This window comes from Eptatretus burgeri, chromosome 2, assembly GCF_056783735.1.
Source record: "Eptatretus burgeri isolate ZD-2024b chromosome 2, Ebu_testis_v1, whole genome shotgun sequence".
NCBI classification, from domain to species: Eukaryota; Metazoa; Chordata; class Myxini; order Myxiniformes; family Myxinidae; genus Eptatretus; species Eptatretus burgeri.
In genome coordinates this window covers 94,829,998-94,855,085 of record NC_140962.1, presented here as the reverse complement: position 1 = coordinate 94,855,085, position 25,088 = coordinate 94,829,998, and the positions used below count along the sequence as shown (strand labels likewise).

The 25,088-nt window shown below is 40.5% G+C and overlaps 1 protein-coding gene across 2 annotated transcripts in view; it reads right to left on the bottom strand.

Moving 5' to 3' along the window:
* Nucleotides 1–3,271: 3,271 nt before the first annotated feature.
* The window catches only part of LOC147032595 (uncharacterized), a 102,100-nt gene continuing 80,283 nt past the window's right edge, over nt 3,272–25,088 (bottom strand). The window contains exons 5-10 of one of the 2 annotated variants that reach the window (XM_085870334.1): nt 17,627–17,753; nt 16,591–16,666; nt 16,136–16,260; nt 11,717–11,802; nt 10,215–10,295; nt 3,272–6,092 (exon numbers count right to left, since the gene is read on the bottom strand). In XM_085870334.1, coding sequence (XP_085726460.1) covers nt 3,684–6,092; nt 10,215–10,295; nt 11,717–11,802; nt 16,136–16,260; nt 16,591–16,666; nt 17,627–17,753 — 2,904 coding nt within the window. In that variant the 3' untranslated portion in view covers nt 3,272–3,683. The remainder of the gene's footprint in view (nt 6,093–10,214; nt 10,296–11,716; nt 11,803–16,135; nt 16,261–16,590; nt 16,667–17,626; nt 17,754–25,088) is intronic. The other variant, XM_085870335.1, reaches the window with a different exon arrangement.

Here is a 25,088-nt window from a genome sequence, read left to right as displayed (position 1 = left end):
GTACAAACAATGGCATTTTATTTCCAAATTGACAAACCCGCACATGTTTATGGCAATGTTATGGCAACCAAACTACTTTTAGGCCTTAGTATCACGGAAAATAAAAATCCTGCATCATTTTCATCGACTGGAATGACATGAGTCATCAACACTTCCTGCAATCCGGTGTTTATTTCTCTTGCTTTATGAGATAAAAAAGTATAGAACAGCAGTTTGTAATCGATGACCTGGTTACCCATATGTATGAAGTTACCTCGTAAATAACTCCAAAACGAAAACCATAATTAATTATAAAAGTGTACACACCTTTCTTTTGTAGGAAAAGACTGTCAGATCACAGTGAATTCACCAAAAAAGAGTCTAATGATATTTATTACTTTCTCATTTTTGATAGAAAGTGTTCAAGCACTTAAGGAGGCTCGAGAGTCAATGGCCTTAGACTCGTTTACGCTCAATTGATAAAGCTCAGATGGTCCTATTTCGGCAGAAAATGGCTCATAATACAATCACCAAGTTGAACCAAAATTATGTAATTCATATCATTCACTATAAAACTGTAATAGCAAAGAATTAATCATCATAATCATTGCCACTGTAACAATGTTGCTTGTATTCAGTTGTGGCCATTAAATATAAGTTGGTACACTTACAAACAAGAGCAAGCCATTTAAGACTTGCTGACAAAATGAAGTGAATGCAGAGATATCGAGGTTAAATAAATATCATGTAAATGGAAAGCAGATGCGAGATTAAATTTTATATAAATAAAATGGAAATCCATAATGATGTTAAAATGCAAGTTAAGTCAATGGAGAGATGATGAAGTAGGGTAGGGGATTTAAAGAGATGCTATTAACCAAGTTGATTCATGTGTGCGTGAATATATACAGTGTATATGCCAGAAAAAAGTAAGCTATTGCTTTGGGTTCGGGGTATTTTTTTGTCCGTTGTTGTATTTATGATTATAATAGGTTGCTTGTTTCTGTGATGAGCTATATAAATTATTTGCTTTTATATGTAGCATTTCTATATGTCTTTATAATATTTGTCTCCAATATACTCTATTTCTCTTTCTTGAGGTTTATTTTTAAAAAGCAGTGAAACGCTCATCAAAAATGCCTTCATATAGTCAAGAAGACCTCATATTAATTAAACAATTATGTACTGAGAAACATGATGGTGCTAGAAAAATTATATAAATGTTTCCAAACAAATGGACTCATTCTGGTGAAGAAAAAAAATTATATGTCAAATTGATAGAACTGGGTGTATTGTTGGAATCAAAGATCGTGGAAGGAAATGAGATGTTCGCACTGATGACAATACCACAGTGGTGAAGGAAATGGCTCGAAGTCAGGAAAGAAATCCTGGAACGCATGTGACACCAAATTAAATTGCAGCAGAAACAGGGATTTCAGAAAGTTAAACACAAAGAATTGTTAAAGAAGATTTGCATTTGATAGTTTGAAAATGCTATCCAGTCCAGACTTTGAGTGAAGTCAATGAGGTGAAATGATTGGAAACATGTCAAGCTCTTTTTGAACGATTTCCCCATGTCAATAGGATTTGGTTTAGTGATGAAAAATCATTTACAATTCAATCAGCTATCAATTGTGTGTACTCTGCAGCAAGAACCAAGAAAGAAGTAATACCAGAAAGTCTATTAATTCAATGGTATAACTTTTCTAAAAAAGTGATGATCTGTTGCGTCTCAAAAATGGGCAAAAGTGATGTTATTTTTTGTTGACAGCAGTGTTAAAAGGAATGCTGTTTATCATTGTGACAATGTGTTCGATAGACATCCACCAAGAATTTTCGAAATTTCTGGAGGTTGATACACATTCCAGCAAGTCATACTGCTTGCCTCAGGGTTGAATATTTACACAGAGAAGTTTGTGACTCCATAAAACCAAGTGATTGGTCTGCTCTTGATTATGCAATATGGAATGAGCTGAAAAAAGAGCTTCTAAGAATCCTAAATTTCTCAACACTGATCAATTAAAGTGGAGGAATTGAATTCACCATCAAGGAATTTCATGAACTGGACAATTGATGGTTAGCACCATCGTTTGGAGCTTCGTATTGACAAGGTGGTGGATACATTGAGCATTAGATGTCATAATACAGACAATATTGAGGAATATTTATTAACTTGTATTATTTATTTTGGATTCCTTTCCACAAAAGTGAAATAAGCATGTTAAAAGCAATAGCTTACTTTTTTCTGGGCAACCCTATCTATACAGGGTGAAACAGAAAGGACTAGATGTTTTTATTATGTTGTAACTTTTATATTTGACATCAGAATGACATAAAACTGTCTTAATATTGTGGAGAGAATAATGGAACAATTTTTCATTTCATCACAAATCATAGAAAAACTTTTCAATAATAAAAAAAAGCTAAATACCCCATGCACGCAAGCAAAATATAGTGGGTTAAGCAATTGATTCATGTCCATCCATCTGTCTGTAAGCGTCAGTTTATGAGCGAGGAACAACTTATTTAAATTGAATGTTATATTTTGAACACGAATCAGAACATGAATTGGAAAACAAACCTTCTATTTAAGAGTACTTTGGCTCTCAATTCGTCCTGATCGCACATGCGCAGAGATGAGTGAGATAATCTTTTTTTACTCTGTCTGCCAGTCAAACAAAATTTACAATCATTCCAAGAAGTAAACTTGCTCTTTTTAAGGGCGTCATGAGATACACAAACAACAGGCATGACTAACTAATGTAATATGTTAGATGGGGTGTTGTAATTGACACCACATCAACAGCGGTAAATTCTGTAATTAACTTATATTACTTTTCCAATCTTTATTTTATTTAAATTGCATTCTATACTTGAACACTGTACAATGCAAATCACATTTTTTGCACAGTCAAAACCCTTCTGTTATGCAGTACATGGACATGCTAAATAGGGTGGTGTATAAAGGTGAATGTATAACTGCTTGAATAGCGCTAAACTTCGAGAATTTTTATACGATCTTTAAAATTGTTCTTTTATTTAAATTTAGTATATATTTGAACACTTTTCAGGGTAACATGTTCTATGAACTCTCTAGTTATTAATGTGACAACGTTATGGCATATTAAAAATATTCTAGTCCTTTCTCTTTCACTGTATGTATGTGTATGTATATATATATATATATATATGTATATATATATATATATATATATATATATATATATATATATATATATATATATATATATATATATATATATATATATATATATATATATATACAGATATAGATATACATAAAGAATCAGCATCATCTGCAATATTATCAGAACCACAATAAATTAATCAAATTTAGAGGTTGACCTCTTGACACTTCTCAGAGATCTAAACTGCATGGATTTGCAAAAGATGAACAAGCTTGTAATAGTGTACCAATACTTCCAGGGAGCATTTAATCAGCTCCCAATTTGTTTTGTACTGCATTCCACCTCCAACTTGCTTCCAAACAACTGCATTCCACAAATCACTTTTTTTTTTAATTGTGTTGAGTGAGTTTCTATTCAATGATCGAGTAACTTTCCATTGATTTTCCAATTTATCAACTTTATTAAATCCTCACTCTTTTTTTCCACTTCCATTTCTGTGTTTTCCCTCTCTTCACCTATCACCTCTTCCTCTCTTTCTCCCATTCATTATCTTTCTCACTTTCCTGACTGGGCAGCACTTGTTTTTGCCTTCTTTATGTCATCAGGACTTTTTGCTCCACTCTCACTTTTTATTCCAATGCTCTCCTCAAATTCACTTTCTTGCTGTCCTTCACACTTCACTATCTCGTGTTGTCCAACGACCTTATCACGTCTTTCATCTTCCACTTCAACTGCTTTTCTCTTTTCATTATTTATCACTCTCTCCTTTTCATTTACATATTTTGTCATGTTTTCTTCTTGTCCTTTGTTCTCTCTCTGATTCACATTTATACAGGTAATTATTTTCTTCGTCATCTCTTTTCCATTTCCTGTCTTAATGTCTTCCTTTCCATACTCTTCCCTTTCATTCATCCTTTTTTTTTCTTTCTCCTCATTTTTCCCAATGACCTCTATCTCCTCCATTGTTTTGTTGTTGTTGTTCTCAAATTCTCGCTGGATTTTTCTTTCACCAGACACCTCACCTCCTCTTGTGTCCTCTTCCACAGCATCCTTCTTTCCTTCCTTCTCATTCGACGACTCATATATTTCTTCCCCTTTCTTACAATTAGCCTCCATCTCATTTGGAAAAATAACTTTGTTTTTTTCCCCTTCATTCTTTGCAATTTCTTCTTCAGTTTCTTGTTTTATCCACCCCATTATCTCTTCCTTTTCCTCTGTCATTTGATGATCAACAATGCATTTTCCCTCTTTTCCATCTTGCACAATGGAGATTTCTTTCAAATCTTTTTCTTCTTCTTCCTTCTTCTCACATATTGTTTCATCTCCCATTGCATTTCCATCATTTACTTGATCTGTTACTTTGTTTTCTTCCAAATCTTCACATTGACTTTCATTGGTTTCTTTAAATGTTATTTGTTCTTCCCTTGCATGCACATTCCCTTCATGTTTTTCACTTTCACCTCTTGGGTTTTCCTCTCCCTCCTCTGTTTTTTCGTTATCACCTTCTTCTTTTTCCTTTTTGCATCGTCCTTCCTCATGAAATTGCTTATGTTTACTCACATCCTCAGTGCTAGTCTTTTGTGGGATATTTTTGAATATATCGGCCTTCGTGTTTTCATTACTTTCTGTAACCTTTTTACATTTATCTTCATTCTTCTCATTATCTTCTTCATGAGTTTCATAGCTCTCCAAAGGCTTGCAATTTTCTTTTGAATCATATTCTATGTCAGATTTCTTTTTCTTCAGATCACTTTCTTTATTCTCAGCTCTCCCATGCTCTTCAATACCCTTATTCACCCCTTTCTGATCAATTCCCTCATCTTCGCAGCCCACAGGATTATAATTCTCTTCTTTATCATCATTAAAATCGCTTTTATTTTCATTCCTACAATTATTCACAACTTCTCCATTTCCATTTAAATTGCTTTCATTATCCTTTAGACTTTCAACCCCTGAAGTTTCCTGATTTCCCTCATTCTTTTCTGTGGTTGCTTTTTCCTCACTTCCCTCTTCTATTTTTTCAGTTGCACCCAGATTCTCACCAACGCTTTTGTCATCTTCAATGTCATTGCTGTCATGAGTCTCAACACCTTCATCCTCATCGCTCACCTCATTTGTACTGCTCTCTTCCTCTTCATCACTCACCTCGTTTTCACTACTCTCTTCACCATCATCACTCACCTCATATTCGCTGCTCTCTTCATCCTCACCACTCACCTCATTCTCACTGCTCTCTTCACCCTCATCACTCACCTCATTCTCACTGCTCTCTTCATCATTATCATCACTCAACTCATTCTCACTGTGCTGTTCAACCTCACCACTCACCTCATTATCACTGCTCTCTTCATTCGCATATGTTTCATTACTTTCATCTGTTTCATGGGCATCCTTCTCTTTATTCCCCTCCTCAATACCCTCTACAAATTGCTTTCTATCGCTTCGCTCAACTTTAAGCACCTGGTAATTTTTATTACTTTCCTCGTCGATTTCATTGCTATCATACTCATGCCTTTTGTCAGCCTTGTAACCTTTCTCATCATCTTTCAACTCTCTTCGTTTTTGGTTTTCCTCCTCTTTTTCTTTTTCCTCCTTATCCTCTCTAAGTTCCTGCACATTCACCAAGTGCCTCACTTTCTCCTCTTCCTCTGTCTTTACATCCAATTTGTCCTTTTCCTTTTTCTCTATTTCCAATTTATTCTCTTCTTCCTCTTTCTTCGCTTCCACTTTCTCCCTCTCATTTTCCTCTTCCTCTTCTTCCTCCTCTTCTTCCTCCTCCTCTTCTTCCTCCTCTTCATGCATTTCTCCGGATGATCCTTCTTCCTGTAGCACTTCGTCTGCAGGACTCGGGCGTTGCCGCTGGCGTCGTTTTTCCAACAGTGGATTACTGGATTCATCGAGGCACTTGATTTGTACCTGATCGTAATCCACTCGCATTGTAGCCAACGCATTGGTCAACTCACCCTGCCACAGACACACATGCATATACACTCATGAGCACAAATGCTACAATTGCTTCATCCTGAAAATAGATGAATAAAGTACATTTGGAGGAAAAGGCAACCTCCAGTAAGTAAACGAATTATTTGAACTATGGGAGATGCAGGAAAAGTCAATTCTGCCCAATTATGCATGAAACAAAGCACACGTGGGAAAGAATGTGCTAACTTTGAGTGCACATCACATTCAAACACATGCATCATCCTCCCAATTCATTCTATTCATCTGTATCATTCCATCCATCCCCTTTGTTTATAGGTGCTTATCGAATTCCCTTTAAAAGTGATCAACTGCCCCTATTTGCACTACTCTTCCAAGCAAACTTTATGAATAAAATAATTATACAAGCTCCTGCTTCATCTCCATTCTTTTTGACTTTTTCTTCATTCTTTAAGCTGTGCCCTCCAACCCGATCCCTTATCACCACCAAAACATATATACTTACTTATACTCAGTCAATCTCCTTGAACTTAAATACTTCTATAATATCCCATGTAATGTTTCTTTTCTCTTACATAAGCATCCCCATTTTTTTAATATACCCTAAAATCATCCATTGGAACCATACTCTGTGAAGAGCATTGATGCTGCCAAGGCACTTTCATTGGCAAGGAGTACAGTCCTGGACAGGTCACCACTCCAACACAAGTTACCCTGAATGGTTATTACCACAGTACACCGGTACTCATTTCACCAAACTCAGAAGGTTTCACCAATCATAAATTAATTTCACAAATCATCAGCTGCTCCAGGCTGAGTCACCTCCACCTGGTGTTAATTCAACAGTCTACAGGAGCTCAAACTCAGGACATTAAGGTCCCAAGCCAGCCACCTTAACCTCGAAGCCAACATCAGGCTACTCACTGTCATTATTCACCGAGAGAATTACCACTTTAAAGAATACAGGTAAGTTTGGTAGACATGGTCTACCCATCCTGAACATATGCTGAATATCTCAAATAATCATTATAAGCCTTTAGAGATGCTGATATCACTAGCATTAATTATATGTAGTTTCAAATACCTCCACTGCCACTTTTTGTCATGCGTACCCTGTCTTGACATTGCAATAACCCATTTACTTTATTATTTTCGTGTATTATCTCCTCAAAGTCTTCCTTCAAGTCCAGCATTCCAATCTTACAGAATTTAGTTTCTACTCTCAACAGAAGCCTATTTTATGACCACCGGTTAATAAATCCTCACTATCACCTACATAAACTGGAGGGATTTGATCTTGTTGGTTATTTTTAACAACTACTCAGCAATCACAGGTCAGTGTTGCAGCTCTAAGTAAGCCTTGTACTTTACCCGACAGTTGCTACACAGTAATAACAGCATAAGCTTATGACTATCTTAGCATTAAGGCCAGCACACACCACCTGGTTTGAACTGATAGAAAAAGGCAAAAACTGCCAGGATACACTCATCAAGCCTGAATTATACAACACACATTTACAAACAACAGAGTATGAGAGTTGTGTCACTTTGGGTGAAACGATGCAGGTGCAAAAGCAAAATTAAAGGGATTTTTGGCAATAATCACTCATTACAATTCACTGAAGGTTGAAACAGTGTACTATCAAGGTACAATCATTGAAAACCCCTCAAGAGTTGACAATGCAGTGCATATTTTAGGATATTGTATGAATTGGTGAGTGAGAATTTGGGAACGTACAAAAATGTATTTTCAGAAGGGCAAAGAACACTTCAATTTGAAGTGCTGAGTTAAAACAGACAATTTGAGCCCTGTATAAAGCTTGGCAGGTAAGCATAATAGAAACAACTAGGGACAGTGGAAAGGATAAAGAAAGGAGGATGGGGGTGGGAGGGTGGTGGAGTAGGGAGAGGGGTGGAAAGGACATCAGCTGCTCCAAATTTATGCTGAAAATGTATTCGCTTGTTAATATGATGCTCAGTGTGTCCTTATTTCTCATGTTTGATTTTGAGTCTGTGAAGTCCTTTCATCTCTAATATAAGCCTGGTCTTGGCTTAGTGGCTCAAGTGGCTGGTTTGGGATCTTTGGGGATCTTAGTGTGGCTGGCTTGGGATCTTAGGGGAACTTAGGGTTCTGAGTTCAAGCCCCAATGGCTGCTGAATTAACACCAGGTGGGGTTGACTTAACCTGTCATCTTTCAAGGTTGGTGAAATGAATAACAGTGTATTGGTATAGGGGCGCAGCACAAGCAGCACACCTGTGCCCCCAACAAAATGACAACTACCCAGCGACCAAACTGCCACATGCAAGAAGATGAAGATCTCTAATATAACAGATGAAGTGTTGTTTTAGTATCAACTCATGTTTAAAAAAAAAAAAAAAAATACAGTAAGCCATAATTATTTGTAGTTCGGAAAAAATTAATGTTGTTTGGGATCACCCCAGTCTTGCTTCTGCATCTGTGAGAAGAGATCGTCTGGGTTTTTGTTTTTTTTAAGTTTTCGGTCAGAGATGTGATTTAAAACATTTCTTAATGGATGCAATAAAGGCGAATTCAGAGAATGGAGAGAAGAAACGCTGTAACAGTTGGATTTTTTAGGCAAGGTATGAAGGAAAGGTCGAATTGAGAGCAGTCTGTTTAAATAGCAGAAGAGTAGTGCATTATGATACAGTAAAGAGTACCACACGTGTGAAAGAGGAAGATGAAGCATTATAAGAGATCGTTTTTGTTATTATTATTAATGTTTGAGAGAGTTTAACAGATTGTCATGGAAGTGTTGAAGAAAAAAAATCGAGGAAGAAGAAGAAGAGGATAAGAAGAAGAAGAAGAAGAATTGAGACTCGTGAGTGTGCAAGGAGAAAGGTAGCGGGTTTTTTTTGATTTAAGATAAGAAATAGAGTGATTAGTTGGGAGGGATGGGGGACGTTAGGAAAGTAGGCAAGATCGAAATTGAAGGTAATGGGGAGACAAAACAAAAAAACATGATCGTACACCGAGGGGAACCGGTAGGCCTCAAGGGTAGGCCTCAAGCACCCGATAGGACAAGGTCGACAACCTGTATGCAGGGTTAGCACCACTAACAGCCTTTGATTGATCTTTTAAGGTGGGTGAGCCATGGACAAAAGGAACAGCAAACAACAGCAGCAACAATAACAACAATGACGATGACGACCATGACAAATACAACAACAAAGAAAGCTATTCAACATTATCTCAGTCTGCAAGCTGATTGGCTACCAAGTCCCCAAAGGAATGGTGTCTCGAATTGCACCAGTATTTCCTGTAAGACATTGGGGGCAGAAATAATGTCTGTGTGTGGCAGAATTTTGGGCAGAAAGTGATAAACTTGGGAACATTAATTTTATGACCGGAATAATGTTGCCAAGTTTGTCATGTCTCCCGCCTGATTGGATGAAGTGCATCGAACTTTAGTCACGTCATTTAACAACAGAAAGTAAAAGTGCCTGGCTTTGTTATCAACTTTGCTCATTAAAAATGGGTGTCAGGAGAACCTTGTTATCAGCTTCAAGGTGAATCATGTAGACACCACTGAGCTATTTAAACACGAAGATATCCATCGCCAACCATAAATTGATTAAAAAAAAAAATGCTGAAGAGGAACAAAACAGAAAAACATGTAGATGTTGTAGTAGTAATAGTCATAATAATAATAATAATAATAATAATAATAATAATAATAATAATAATAATAATATAAAATCGTTTCCACAGATACTGAAGTGAATACACAAAGGTTCTTTATGGATGTGAAAAATGATCAATTCATTATACAATGGAAGAAAAAAATGTAAAAGGGAAAGAAAGAAAGCTCAGGGATTGTTGAAAGATTTGGAAGATTAGATAACTGATGTTATGACGCTATTGTTGTATATGGAGAGGAAAGTATGGAACATATGAATATATTAATGTGGAAGGAAGGAGAGAGAGGAGGTGGCTACCATTTTTCGTACGTATTAAATAGATGTCTTCTCATTCAGCCTGTATCTTTCCACGTCGTTGTTAGATAATCTTATCAATGCCGGAGTTTAAACCAATGAAATTATGACTCATAGCTATAGCAACCCATGGCCTTGAACCCATCGTGCTGGTATTGTTACCACACTGGCTCAAGGGATGGTGTCCTCACCTTAACCTCATCCCACTTGTCCCTCGCTTCATGCAGCACTCTGCTCGTGTGCAATGGTGTAGCTGGAACATCCATGTAGCGCTGGATAGGAGAAAGCACATTGAAGGATGAAAATATTGATGCTTATGATCGTTGCGTTGGTGATGATATTGATGTTCATGATAATAAAAGCAGCAATAATGATGATCCATCAATTGGGACCATACTCTGTGCAGAGCGTTGGTGCTGCCTAAGCAGTCTCCTTGACTATTGGGCACAATCCTGGACGGGTCGTCACTCCGACACAGGATACTAGCAAGGTGCCACTCATTTTGCCGACCTCGGAAGGATGACAGGTTGAGTTAACCCCACCTGGTATTAATTCAACAGCTGAGCGGGATTTCAACTCAGGACGCAAGGATCCCAAGCCCACCACCCTAACCATTAAGCCAACACCAAGCATAATAATGAGGATGGCTGTGATGAGAACAATAATAACAAAAAAATATATTGTTAGCCCCTGTTGGACTGAGTCCGAAATGTGGGCTTATGGCTTTGGTCACGATTTTCATGTCCGTGTGCGTGTGCGTGTGTGTGTGCGTGTGTGTGTGCGTCTGCAACCATATCTCGGACATGTATGGACCGATTTTATTAATATTTGGTGCAAAGACAAAACATGATGGTACATATAACATATCATTTTGTTTCACGATGCGACCAAAGATGGACGACTGGCAGCCATTTTAGTTGTGAAAGAACCTGATGTTGAACACGTCCTCAACCATTTCTCGGACATGCATTTACCAATGTTGTTCAAACTTGGCACACAGATAAAGAATGAGGGCTTACATAAGCACCTCATATTTTTTTTTCGAGTGTCATGATGTTAATGAGACTTCAGTCCGAATTCTTTGTTTTAAAGTTTAGATGTACTATTGCCTGTTGGAATACTTTTGTTGTCCAAATTAGGTTGACAGTATGACTTATTCAAATGTATACAGTATTGTAGTTTATTCTAAATTTTACTCTCCTGAGTAATAAAATGTTCTATAACTCATAATATAAAGATATATGATGCTTACATTAAGCACACGCCTGTGAGCTGTCTAGTCTGGGTCTGAATCTCTACCCAGCTACAAAGTGTCATCCTGCTGTTTTTCAGGCAGGACGAGGCATCAATGTGTGTGCCGATCCTCAGATGGCAGGACAATAAGCCACAGGACCTGTCTGCCATCACTGGTCGCTGATGGACGTTAAACACCTTTGATATCTTTTGCAAAATGAGGGTCATTGTTGCTGGTACCCTGAACAAATTCCAAGCTCCTTCCCTGACTTACTGCTAACAAGGCAATGGCAAAACACCCAGCTCAAAGATTGCTTGATGATGATGATTGATTAATTAATGTGAAAACATACATTTGTTTAAAAGATTTATTGAGTTTTCAAAGTATAAAAATATTTTGGTGTTTTATATTGCATTGTTGAGAATAAAACTACTTTTATGTGCCCCCAACCAAGCATACGTTAATCCAGGGTTGATTCATAAATTCCGTGATGGTCATTCTCTGTGAAGGTTCTGTTTTCAAAAGTTGTCGGATAAGTTGCTTTGCTAAGGGGGGTTTGGGCAAGAGAAAAAGAGTTGGGGAGAGTTGGGGTCGGGTAGGAGAGGATGTATTTTATTGTAAAGAAATAAATGTCACCATCATTTATTGTTTTCTCTTTACATCTCTGGGATTGTTGAATATATTAAACGCTGTCTTGGTGAAAAGTTAATAGATTTGCCATTTACCTTTTGATCATTTTTATGTTGTAAGTACCGCAGAATGGTCAATTATAGTTATTCAGACTCATAGCCATTCCCAATTAAATAAGAGTCAACAACAGTGAGGGGACTTGCATCACATGTAGACCAGACAAGGTGAGGTATGCAGATTATTCCACCCAGAAAGTGGTTAAAGAGCCAGGTGGGTTTTTAAACAATATTCCAATATGTAGTGCCATTACAGTTCTCCTGAAACTTACACGACTACCTGATGCCTACAATCCAATCCCTAATACTGCTTCTTTCAACGAGATTTGAACCCACAGCCTCTGGAATACCAGTCCAATGTCTTCACCAATAAACAACCACTTTACCCTTCGATAACTGTGATGCCAATACCAGTCTAAATGTTTGTTGGACACCGTGCGTTTAATTGTCAGACCATGATTTTTCCATTTAAAGACATTTCCTGCTGCCATACATCAGACGTTAAGCTACAGTGGCCTGCAAAAGTATTCACCCCCTACCAATAATGTCACATTTATATGAATTACATATTATGCAGAAATTTTTTTTTGAAATGAACGTTTTTATTCATAACTTGAAGAGATCAAACTAAACACTGTTGTAGTTGAAGGAGGTTACATGTCAAGAATACCTTCAAGAAACAAGTACAAATCAAAATTCACTGGTTGTAAAAGTATTCATCCCCTGAGGTCAGTACTTGGTGGAAGAACCTTGTGCAGCAATGACTGTTGTGAGTTTTTTGGGGGAGGGTCTCTTCCAGCTTTGTACAGTGAGATGGTGAAATCTTTGCTCATTCTTTACGTGAAAATTTATCTTGTTCTGCCAAGTTTGATGCAGATCGCCGATGGACTACAATGTTCAAGTCTCGCCATAAATTATCAATTAGGCTAAAGTCAGGACTTTGACTGGGCCACTCAAGAACATTTATTATCTTCTTATTCAGCCACTCCAGAGTGACTTCAGTTTTGTTTTTCGGATCGTTGTCCTGATGAAAATGTGAATCTCCTACCCAGTTTCAGATTCATGGCTGAATCAAGCCGGTTTTCATCAAGGATTCTCCTGTACTTTGCATCGTCCATTGTCTCTTCTATCCTGACAAGCTTGCCAGTCCCTGCTGATGAAAATCAGCCCCATAACATGATGCTGCCATCACCATGCTTCACAGGAGGGATTATGTTGACTGGGTAATGCGCAGTGTGAGGCTTGCATCAGACGTAACACTTTGAATTTACACCAAAAAGTTCAATTTTTGCCTCGCCTGACCACAAAACATTTCTCCACATGCCAGCAGCATCATAAAGATACTTTTTTCACAAACTCCATATGAGCTTTTAGGCGCATCTCTTTCAGTAATGACTTCTTTCTTGCCACTTATCCAGAGACCAGCTTTGTGAAGAGAATGGAATGTTGATGATTTATGAACACTGACCCCCATCTCGGACATAGAGCCTTGCAGATCTTTCAGTCATTGTTAGATTTCAGTGACATCCCAAACCAGTTTTCTGCTTGCCGAGCTGCTGAGTTTGGATGAGCGACCTGATCTGGGTAGAGTCTGGGTGGTATGATATATCTGACACTTCTTAATGATTACACTTCTGAGTAATTACACCATACTGAAAGAGATAATGAGTGAATTTGAAATATTCTTATAACCCTCTCCTGAATGGTGCTTCTCCATCACTTTATGTCCAACTTCTTTGGAAAGCTCCTTGGTCTTCATCTTTTCCTTGTTGGTTGACTGAGTGAGTTGCATCTTAAAACTCCTTCGATAAGTCGGGGAGCTAAATTTTTAATTTAAACCATTAATTACATCCTGGTGAAACCAAATTTTTTTTTGTGTATACATTGTCGAGGCTCGTATAAGAGCGAACAAACAGAAGATATAACAAAGGCGGCAGGAGATAAGAGGGGTGGGAGAGGGAAGCATAAAACAGTAGGGAACAGAGACATTAGGAGATCTGTGGAAGGGAGAGGGAATGGGGTGGGGTACATGGGGTAAACAACATGGACATTACAGGGACTTTCAGGAAGGAAAGCAGGGAATTTGAAGGAGGTCAATTTGGGATGGATTCACAGGGGTAGAAGAGATCATGGAATTGGATGGGGGAAGATAAGAGATAGTGGTGAACAGCTGCTTTGAAGACCTGGAGGGCAGAGTGGGATCGGAGAGAGTGTGGGAGTTTGTCCCAGAGGCAGGAAAAAAGAAGAATGGAAGGTGAGCAAGTGAATATTGATTTTGGTAGTTTCACCAGAAGATTGTTGCTGGCAGACCTTGAGCTCCCTGTGGAAATATAGTAGGGACAGAGCCGACATAGGACAGAGTGGGCAAGGCCAGAGAGGAATGGTAGAAGAAAGAAAAACCACCGACCTGCTTGCGGTGAGGGAGTGCGAGACCGAAAGGCTCAGGTTCATCGCAGGAAATACCAATGATCCAAAAAGCCATGTTTTCCACAGAGTGAAGCAAAGAAAGGTGTGAGGCAGGAGGACTAGCTCAGAGGGGAGAGCAGTACTCCATCAGGCTGCGATGAAAGCTTTGTATGTGGTCAGGTGCTCAGGTGTGCCAAGGAAGGATTTTGCACAATAGAGGATGCCCAGTCAGCGACTGGTGTTGCAGGCCAGCTTGGAAATGTGGCTTTCCCAGGAAAAATCATAGCAGGTAGAAAGTTTCAATGTCGGGGGCTTCTACAATTACACTTTTTTGTAACCTGTCACACAAATAATTTCCTCCTGAAGTGATTTAGGGTTAATTAGGCAAAGGTTACATGTCAGGGAGCCTTGTGAGTGGAGAAGACGAATGGGACAAACACGTGCCTCGTGGTTACAGCAGGTTGATTGGCATCTCAGGTGATGGGGATGGGCCAGGCATCTGCCTGGGGGATGGTCAGAGCCCCCTGGAGTACCAATTGAAAGTGGACACAGCGACACGCTGCTCCGGCGCATGCTCCCATACCTTACCTAACCTACCTAGGTAAAGGGTTTGAATACTTATGCAACTGAGAATCATCTGATTTTCTCTGTTAATCTGACTTATTCACATTTATCTGCATTTTTTTTAGCTTCATCACTTTGGAGTAGTTTGTGAAGACTATATATTAAGTTTAATTTTAAAGCATCATGAAATAAGCTCAGGTGACATCAAAATGTGAAAAACTTTGTAGGGGGTGAATACTTTTGCAGGCCACTGTATTGAGTACTCAAGTAGTACTAACTTTGAGATGGCACTCTTGCCTCATGCCTTGCTCCTGCCTGGCGCCCCTGCCTTACCCCTTGCTCCTGCTTGGCGCCCCTGCCTTACCCCTTGCTCCTGCCTGGCGCCCCTGCCTTACCCCTTGCTCCTGCCTGGCGCTCCTGCCTTACCCCTTGCTCCTGCCTGGCGCCCCTGCCACACACCTTTCGCCTGGTTGGTGCCCTTTCCTCATGCCATGCACAGATTGAGGCTGTGGAACCCAAGGCCTTCAAAATCATTGGAATCTCCTGCGATGAAGCTTAGTCTTTTGGTGTATCACTGTCACATTAAGACAGATCAGTGGTCTCTCTGATTCCACCCCATCCTTTCTGTTATTGCACCCTCTGCCCTTTCCAATGCTTTGTCCATCTCAGGTTTCTGTAGGTTGCACGTGGACTGCCAGTGAACCTCTTCTGGTGAAACTCCTAAAATCCAGAATCACTTATTTTTTTTTACAGCTCTGGAACCAACTTCCTCAGTCTCTTCAATCTCGTTCTTCCTTTCAGGGATTCAAGACAGCTGTTCATAATCGTCTCAGGTCATCCCCCATGATATTGTTTTACCGCCATTAACCCTCCCGAAGCACACACCTCTTTCTGCTTTTCCAGTTTTTCCTTCCAATTTTGTGATTGAGAGTTTTCGGCCGCATCTAAACCTGTTCACCCCCATGTCCTCCCTTTCCCCCTCATTCGTCCACATATCCCTTATTTCTCCATGTCTCCCTCTATTTTGTCCCTCAACCCTGCTGTCGTCATGTCCTGCCCTCTCTTTCTACTGGTCTTTTCGTTCTGTTTCATCCTGACCCATTCTGTGTACTATTTCCTCCGCAAACCTCGACACGATACAAAAACTTTAACGATGATCGCATGTTCATCAATAAATATTCCGATGTATAAATGAAATAAACATTGATACAATAATGCTGACCTTCTTCAGACACAGCAGCCCATTCTGGCCTGGGGAAATCATACTGACCCAGCTGGATTCTTCGTTTCATGCCAGGTGAGATGGCAAGACCATGGTGTGAGTAAAAAGGTGGGAATCCACAGAGCCTTCGAGGAAAAAGCATGGCACAGTCACTCAGGAAATCATCTGGGGCGACTTCCTCATGAAACATATTCCAGCAATAGAGAAGAAACCGTTTTGTTGAATAATTACTTTTAACTTTTTACTCTTCTGATAATTCGAAGGAAAAACTTAACTATTCATTCAACTAACATCAGGGCAGCCATGCAGAGTTCATGAAAAGAAAACTTGTGATCATCGTGTTGAAAATTAAATTTAAATCTTTCATTTTGAAAGTTATTTTTTGTTTAAATAAAATGAAGATTATTTTTGCACTGCAAGGTCTACAAGCGCACCAACAGAATAATATTACTCACAAGATGTACATTATAACACCCAGAGACCAAATGTCACACGACTTGTCATATTTCTCTGGACCCAAAACCTCCGGTGCTGTGGATTTAGGGGAATCGGTTACAAGATAAAGGAAAGGAAGAATAAGGAAGGGGGAAAGAAGTCAAGGGAATGTGCTCAAATTTCTATTTCAATAAAATTATGAATATATAAACACAAAAAATATCCATTTATTACAAATCCTAATATAATAATGGGGCTAGCAGGAGAGCTTAGACGTATGCGCACTCACCCCTGAGCTGTCTAGCGTAGGTTCGAATCTCGACCTAACGACAAACTGTCATTCTGGTGTTTCGCAGGCAGGGTACGGCATCAATGTGTGTACGTCTCTCGGAAGGACATTAGAACTGAATTTCCCATCTGCCAGTACTGGTCGTTGGTGAACGTTAAAGACCCCATGGTGTCCTTCATAAAAAGTTGGCGAGTTATCGCCAGCACCCTGAGCAAATTTCAAAATTATGTCGCCTTCGGTCAAATGTCAGGCCAGACCGGCAATTTCGTGAAAGACGAGGTGGAAGTAATTTGAGCCATAAAACAACTAAAATATTTTGTGGACAATTCTCAATAATGCCTCCATTTATCCGTTGGGACCATACACGGTGCAGAGCGTTGCTGCTGCCTAAGCCGTCTCCTTGGCTATTGGGTACAATGCTGGACGGGTCGCCACACCGACACAGGATACTAGCAAGCTCGCACTCATTTCGCCGACCTCAGAAGGATGACAGGCAGCGTCAACCCCACCTTGTATTAATTCAACAGGAAAGGAGGATTTGAACTCAGGATCCAAGAATTCCAAGCCCACCACCCTAATGATTAAGCAAACAACAGCCATAATAATGCCTCCTTAGTGCTGTTATGTGTCATCAAGTTAATATATTTTTGAACAAGTACAATGGAACATTTGCTACTGTTTTTTCTGACATGTTTGACAAACATGCCATGAATCCCACTGGCTTTACGTTTGTGTATGAACAAAGCACCACAGCACAGCATTCGCACCGACGTAGTAGGGCGTGTAGCAGGGTGTGTTGAGTGAATTCAGGCTTGTAGTCTCCTTCGCAAACCCAAAGTCTGTGAGTTTGAGGATACCATCAGCATCCTTAGAAGTGTACAGCAGGTTCTCAGGCTGATGGGAGTGGGATGAAGGGTGATAGTGGGAAATCGATGGAGTTTGGAAAGGTCTCATGAGACGAGTAAAGCTAGATAAAGCAAAAATATTGGATATAACTTTGGGATACTGAGAATTGAGCTTGGTCCTGCAAGGAAATAATTCAGGGATAAGTTAACTTCTTGAAATCTGTTGCTTACATTTATACTTTATAGGCTCACCTACTTCACATTTGTACAGCTGATTACAGAAACCTCATGTATCGTGATGGTCTCGGCTGCATTTTTGAAAACACTTTCTTTCGTGCTTTGCTTTTTTAGTAAAACATTTTGTCAAGCGTACTTGAGGTTCATCGGAGAACCCGACTTCTTCTTTTTCTTTCGTATCACTGGATTGAAAGCAACGTATCTCAGAGAGCAATGCAACTCATACATGGAGATATCTTTGGAAGAAAATGCACTGCATCAGTCTTGGCTATGCACTTGATTAACAGCCGTGAACTCAACTAAAAGAATCATATATTTCACTTGTAGCATTTGATTAAAGGATGGTGCATATCACCTGATCTAAGGTGATAAAAACATGGAGAGTTGAAACCAGGTGTTGGTGTTATGGCATCTTACAAAGAAAAGGTCAGGCTTGATGCATGATCAATTTTGATGGAGACAAACAATGTTTGATTGCTATAACAAATTGGATCAGGAAATACAGATACAGCCAATCATCTTACTGCGACTGATCATGCGGACACTGTGCTTACATTTTTCACATTTTCAGGAACATAATTTCTCATTTTCGTTATCTGCTCAGCCTTATGCAAGAGAGAGACTTTATTAACTCAGAACTTCCTTGAAGTTCTCTTAACTCGGGTTGGATGGTGAAAGCGTTGCCGCTCTCAATCTGGGAGGTTGGCAGTTGAAGCCCCGGCCGAGCCGCACGAAAGACTTTTAAAATTTGCTGCTTTCTTGCTCGACACTCAGCATAGCATTATAAGAAACGGATAGAGCACAGACAAACAACTTTGTTGGTAATAATAGTGCAGGTGTTGATGGGCTAATGGTCTCGTATTGTGTCAAGGTTCCTTGTCAGGAAAATATTATTATTTCTGTACATTCTCAAATCCTTGTCTACCAGTTCATAAAATCTGATGCGATCTGCTCTGTAATGTCTGAACTAGAGGAGTCAGAGTTGTGTCCACAATGAAATTATGATAACATTATCATGGAAATAGTCTTTATTTTTCTTTCAAATCCATGACATTTAACAAATGTGACGCACCACCCACGTTCTAGCTCTGCATATGGTGCGGTGTTTATATCAGACTTGATAAATACAAAGCAAACTAGAACAGCTTTCGGTAGAGCGCATACCTCCGCCAGGCTGAACAGTTTATGTGTTGTAGCCCATTGACAGTCCGGATCTGGATCCAGACCTGAATCAGAATCGAATCGGCTTGTTCTTGTCACCTACCCAACTCATCCCCCTAGTTTTGTTATAGCTTGTCCACAACTTTTTGGAGTACCATACCAAACATCGTTTTTAGCCCCTTCTCTCAATGGTGAAGAATCCGTTCGAAAATTAAAAATAAAAACTTCTCATATCCGGATCCGGATTCGGATCTTCACCAAAATCGAATCAAACTGATGTGGTTTTACTAAACTAAACTTTTTTTTTAAACTATGATTGAAATATAGCAATAATGGAACGAATGGTCAATCGTCTATGACAGAGGTGCTGATGAAAGGTGGGCAGGCAGGATCGCCTTGAGGAGCTGACAGTTTACTGCTGGTGAAAGAGGCTGGTGGTATGGCCTGGAGGGGCTGACAGTTTACTGCTGGTGAAAGAGGCTGGCAGGATGGCCTTGAGGAGCTGACAGTTTACTGCTGGTGAAAGAGGCTGGTGGTATGGCCTGGAGGGGCTGACAGTTTACTGCTGGTGAAAGAGGCTGGTGGTATGGCCTTGAGGAGCTGGCAGTTTACTGCTGGTGAAAGAGGCTGGCAGGATGGCCTTGAGGAGCTGGCAGTTTACTGCTGGTGAAAGAGGCTGGCAGGATGGCCTACAGGGGCTGACAGTTTACTGCTGGTGAAAGAGGCTGGTGGTATGGCCTTGAGGAGCTGGCAGTTTACTGCTGGTGAAAGAGGCTGGCAGGATGGCCTTGAGGAGCTGGCAGTTTACTGCTGGTGAAAGAGGCTGGCAGGATGGCCTACAGGGGCTGACAGTTTACTGCTGGTGAAAGAGGCTGGTGGTATGGCCTACAGGGGCTGACAGTTTACTGCTGGTGAAAGAGGCTGGCAGGATGGCCAGGAGGAGCTGGCAGTTTACTGCTGATGAAAGAGGCTGGCAGGATGGCCTTGAGGAGCTGGCAGTTTACTGCTGGTGAAAGAGGCTGGTGGTATGGCCTGGAGGGGCTGACAGTTTACTGCTGATGAAAGAGGCTGGCAGGATGGCCAAGAGGAGCTGGCAGTTTACTGCTGATGAAAGAGGCTGGCAGGATGGCCTTGAGGAGCTGGCAGTTTACTGCTGATGAAAGAGGCTGGCAGGATGGCCTTGAGGAGCTGGCAGTTTACTGCTGATGAAAGAGGCTGGCAGGATGGCCTTGAGGAGCTGGCAGTTTACTGCTGATGAAAGAGGCTGGCAGGATGGCCTTGAGGAGCTGGCAGTTTACTGCTGGTGAAAGAGGCTGGTGGTATGGCCTACAGGGGCTGGCAGTTTACTGCTGATGAAAGAGGCTGGCAGTATGGCCAAGAGGAGCTGGCAGTTTACTGCTGATGAAAGAGGCTGGTGAAAGAGGCTGGTGGTATGACCTAGAGGGGCTGACAGTTTACTGCTGGTGAAAGAGGCTGGTGGTATGGCCTACAGGGGCTGGCAGTTTACTGCTGATGAAAGAGGCTGGCAGTATGGCCAAGAGGAGCTGACAGAGGCATGTGGTATGGCCTGGAGGGGCTGACAATTTACTGCTGATGAAAGAGGCTGGTGAAAGAGGCTGGTGGTATGACCTAGAGGGGCTGACAGTTTACTGCTGGTGAAAGAGGCTGGTGGTATGGCCTGGAGGGGCTGACAGTTTACTGCTGGTGAAAGAGGCTGGTGGTATGGCCTGGAGGGGCTGACAGTTTACTGCTGGTGAAAGAGGCTGGTGGTATGGCCTGGAGGGGCTGACAATTTACTTCTGGTGAAAGAGGCTGGTGGTATGGCCTGGAGGGGCTGACAGTTTACTGCTGGTGAAAGAGGCTGGTGGTATGGCCTGGAGGGGCTGGCAGTTTACTGCTGGTGGTATGGCCTGGAGGAGCTGGCAGTTCACTGATGGTGAAAGGCTGGTGGTATGGCCTGGAGGGGCTGACAATTTACTTCTGGTGAAAGAGGCTGGTGGTATGGCCTGGAGGGGCTGACAGTTTACTGCTGGTGAAAGAGGCTGGTGGTATGGCCTGGAGGGGCTGGCAGTTTACTGCTGGTGGTATGGCCTGGAGGAGCTGGCAGTTCACTGATGGTGAAAGGCTGGTGGTATGGCCAAGAGGAGCTGACAGTTTACTGCTGGTGAAAGAGGCTGGTGGTATGGCCTGGAGGGGCTGGCAGTTCACTGATGGTGAAAGAGGCTGGCAGGATGGCCTGGAGTTACACACACTCACCTGGGTTCGAATTCTGACCCAGCTATGAACTGTCATCCTGGTTTTTCACAGACAGGGTGATTCATCAACCTAGGTATTAAAGATCCCAATCATCCCACGGTATCCTGGGTGAACAGTAGGTGAGCTATTGCCGGCAAGCCTGAACAAATTACAAATTCCTACCCCAACCAAAAAAGGGCACAGCCTCAGCCGATGATGTTACCTCGAGCCTTGTACTGTATACGGCATAAGAAAGAAGATCAACAATGCTACCATAAAATAACTGCGAATATCTGGACTTCTGCTGTTGTTGCTGCTGCTGTTACCTATCCTGGGCATTTGCGGGCTCTATCAGGGACGATTGACGATTTGTTAAATAGGAGTGATGGGTTGCCATTGCCCGAAATAAGATGTTGGAATATATATATATATATATATATATATATATATATATATATATATATATATATATATATATATATATATATATATATATATATATATATATATATATATATATATATATATATATATATATAGTCAGTGCAGGGAATTAAGGATTTGTTCAGGTTGCTGGTGATAACTCATGCTTTTCATCAAAATACACCATGGGATCTTTAGTGTCCTCCAGCAATAAATGCTAGTGGATTGGTCACCACGTCAATGTTCCACCTGACAAATGGCAAAATCATTGCTGGACCCTGGGCTTGCGAAACACCAGGAGAGTTTATAAGCAGGTCGGGAATCAAACCTAGACTACAATGGGACAGCACCTCTGAACTATCCTACCAGCCCATTGTTTCAGTTATACAGTATTTTAAAAGTAGTGTCCAAACTGCTCGACTGAGGAATACCCACAGTTGGACAATCATAACTAGGAATCGAGTATCTTTTAGAGAACTTTGTAATCCAGGAATAAATCAGGCCAGAAGAATCAGAAATGTTGAGGTGTTTGAAACTGCTGTTTGAATGATGACGATGATGACAACAAAGAAAAAATGCTCTCAGGAATCTCTTTGGAGTTTGGAGTTTGGTCTTTGGTCCAATAAGAGAAATGTTTTTGTTTTTTGGTGTTGAAGGTGAAATACTTATGGCTCTGTTGAAATTTCCTGTGTATATTAATTGTTTAACATCATATTAATATGTAAACTAATTGTTCACCTGTCCACCATGCTGCGCAAGATGGCTGGTTTTTAAATCCCTCAATTCTGTGTTTCTTGATTTTTTTCACTTAAAATTTTAAACGCTTTCTCGTTTACCAATTGAGCTTTTGTGAACCATTGTCACGAGTTTATGGAGAGAACTAGTTTATACATTTTACAATTTGTTTTTTTTAGCCGTTGGTTTCGTCAAGATTGGTTTGAGTACAAAGCGTACGTGGACAGGCTTTGTGTTTTGAGATACTTTCTAGTTTACACTTAAATTTGTTTGTTTTAAAACTGTTGAATTACCTCTGACACCTAAGGTGGATGAGGGTTATGTTTCCACCTCTGTCTGTCTGTCTGTCTTTATATATGTCTGTTTGTCTGTGTGCAGGATATCTCGAAAAGTTATGCATGAATTTTGACCAAACGGGGATTTTTACCCCTTTTTTAGAATCCTTTTCTTTTCTTTTTTTTTTTTAGAAAAAAATACAATAATTTTTTAATTTCTTTAGTGATTCTTCACCATTGAGCGATGGGGCCAAAAACGATATATAGGACGATATCTCAAAAAGTTGTGGACGTATCCGGACGAAACTTGGTGGATGAGTTGGTTGAGTGACGATGACAAGCTGATTCCATTTTGGTTCAGGTACAGATGCAGATCTGGTCTATCAGTGAATACAAAACGTAAACTGTTCAGCTTGGCAGAGGTATGCGCTCAACCGAATGCCGTTCTAGTTATTATATCCATATACAATGGATCAGTTTTATTGCCTGGATTGTCCCTTGTGTATATCGTGAATTTAAATTGTCTGTAATAAATTTCATCATTATTTTCTCCATCTTTTGTGGGTTTTTCCCCTGTTTCATTCCTGCACAAACTGATGAACCCATTACCTTCACAGGATTCATCTTTTGGGTACATTGTAATTAATTTTGCAGTTCAGTTGTAAGAACAAGGTTGCACAGAGTATGGTTATTAGGGCTGGATTTGTATCTTGTAACTGTTTTTCTTACTGATTTGTATATTGCTCCTTTGAAGGAAAAAAACATTTACATACACATAATTATAATACTGTTTATCAATATAACAGGTCTTATCGACACAACAACAGCCAAAAGTATTGTGACTTGTACTATAACAGGTCTTATCACTTCCGGTTCCGGGTTTGGAGCGTCGACAGGTCTCCTTTGGTGCTCCCTGCTGACGATGTCAAAGTTAAGTTTCCAGTCGTTATCTGTCCCGTTTTAACTGTTTATTTTCTCACCTACATGTTACTGTGTGTTCCTAGTTCTGTTTTGTTTCAAAAATCGTGCTATTTTGTGAGATTTCGTCGAACTTGTCTTTCCCGGTGCTTGAGGCCTATCATTGAGGCTTGAGGCCTACCGGATGCCCTCGGTGTACGATCGTGTTTATTTGTTTTTTTCTCCCCATTATCTCCAATCTCTATCTTCCCCACTTTCTTAATTTCCCGCATCCTTCCCAATTAATCTCTATTTCTTATCTGAAAATAAAAAAACGCTACCATTCTCTGATTCTGATTCTTCTTTATATCTTTCTCTCCCTCTTCCTCCTCTTCTTCTTCCTCCTCTTCTTCTTCCTCCTCTTCTTCTTCCTCCTCTTCCTCCTCCTCGATTTTTCAACAACACTTCCACATGACCTAATCTGTTGAAATCTCTCTCAAACATAACTAATAATAACAAAAACGATCTCTAATAATGCTTCATCTTCCTCTTTCACACATGTGGTACTCTTTACTGTATCATAATGCACTACTCTTCTGCTATTTAAACAGACTGCTCTCAATTCGACCTTTCCTTCAGACCTTGCCTTAAAAAATCCAACTGTTACAGCGTTTCTTCTCTCCATTCTCTGAATTCGCCGTTATTGCATCCCTCAAGAATTGTGTTAAATCGCATAACTGTCCAAAAACTTAAAAAAAACCCAATTTGCTATGAATGTTTGCTTTCCATCAACCATTCCTTTTTTCTGACTTCAGTGCCAACTCACCCCTTTCACTCTCAAAGCAACCATCCCACTCTTCTCAATCCAAGCCTCCCTCTCACCTCTCTCAAAAACTCCCCCCTCACCTTTCTCCCACCATTCATCCCCTCACTCATCCTTCCCAAAGTTGCCCCCCTTCCCATCCAAAAAGCTGGCTCCTTCCACTGCCCCCTCACCTCCATCTCTTCACTCCACCTCCTCAAATCCTCAACTGCCTTCTTCCCCCTCTCTTGTCCCCCCTCTCCCCCAGCACCACAGAGCCTTTTCTCCTCATTCAGCCCCCTCCCCGAGCTATTCTGCAATCTTCCACACTCTTTCATCAACCCTTCTTACCTTCCCCCTTGTCCCTTGTCCTACCCTCTCCCCCACCCCCTGCACCCAAAGTCTCCTCCCCTACCTCTTCATTAAAAGTGTGGACCTCAAATATCCGGGGCCTTCGCTCAAACCTTTCAGATCTCTCCATCCAGGTTGCCACTGACAAACCAGACATAATCTGCCTAACAGAAACCTTCCTCCCCCAAGACGTGTCTGCCTCCCAAGTATCTCTCCCTGGTTACTCCCTCCTCCGGTTTGACAGACTTGAGCCTCGTCCTGGTGGAGG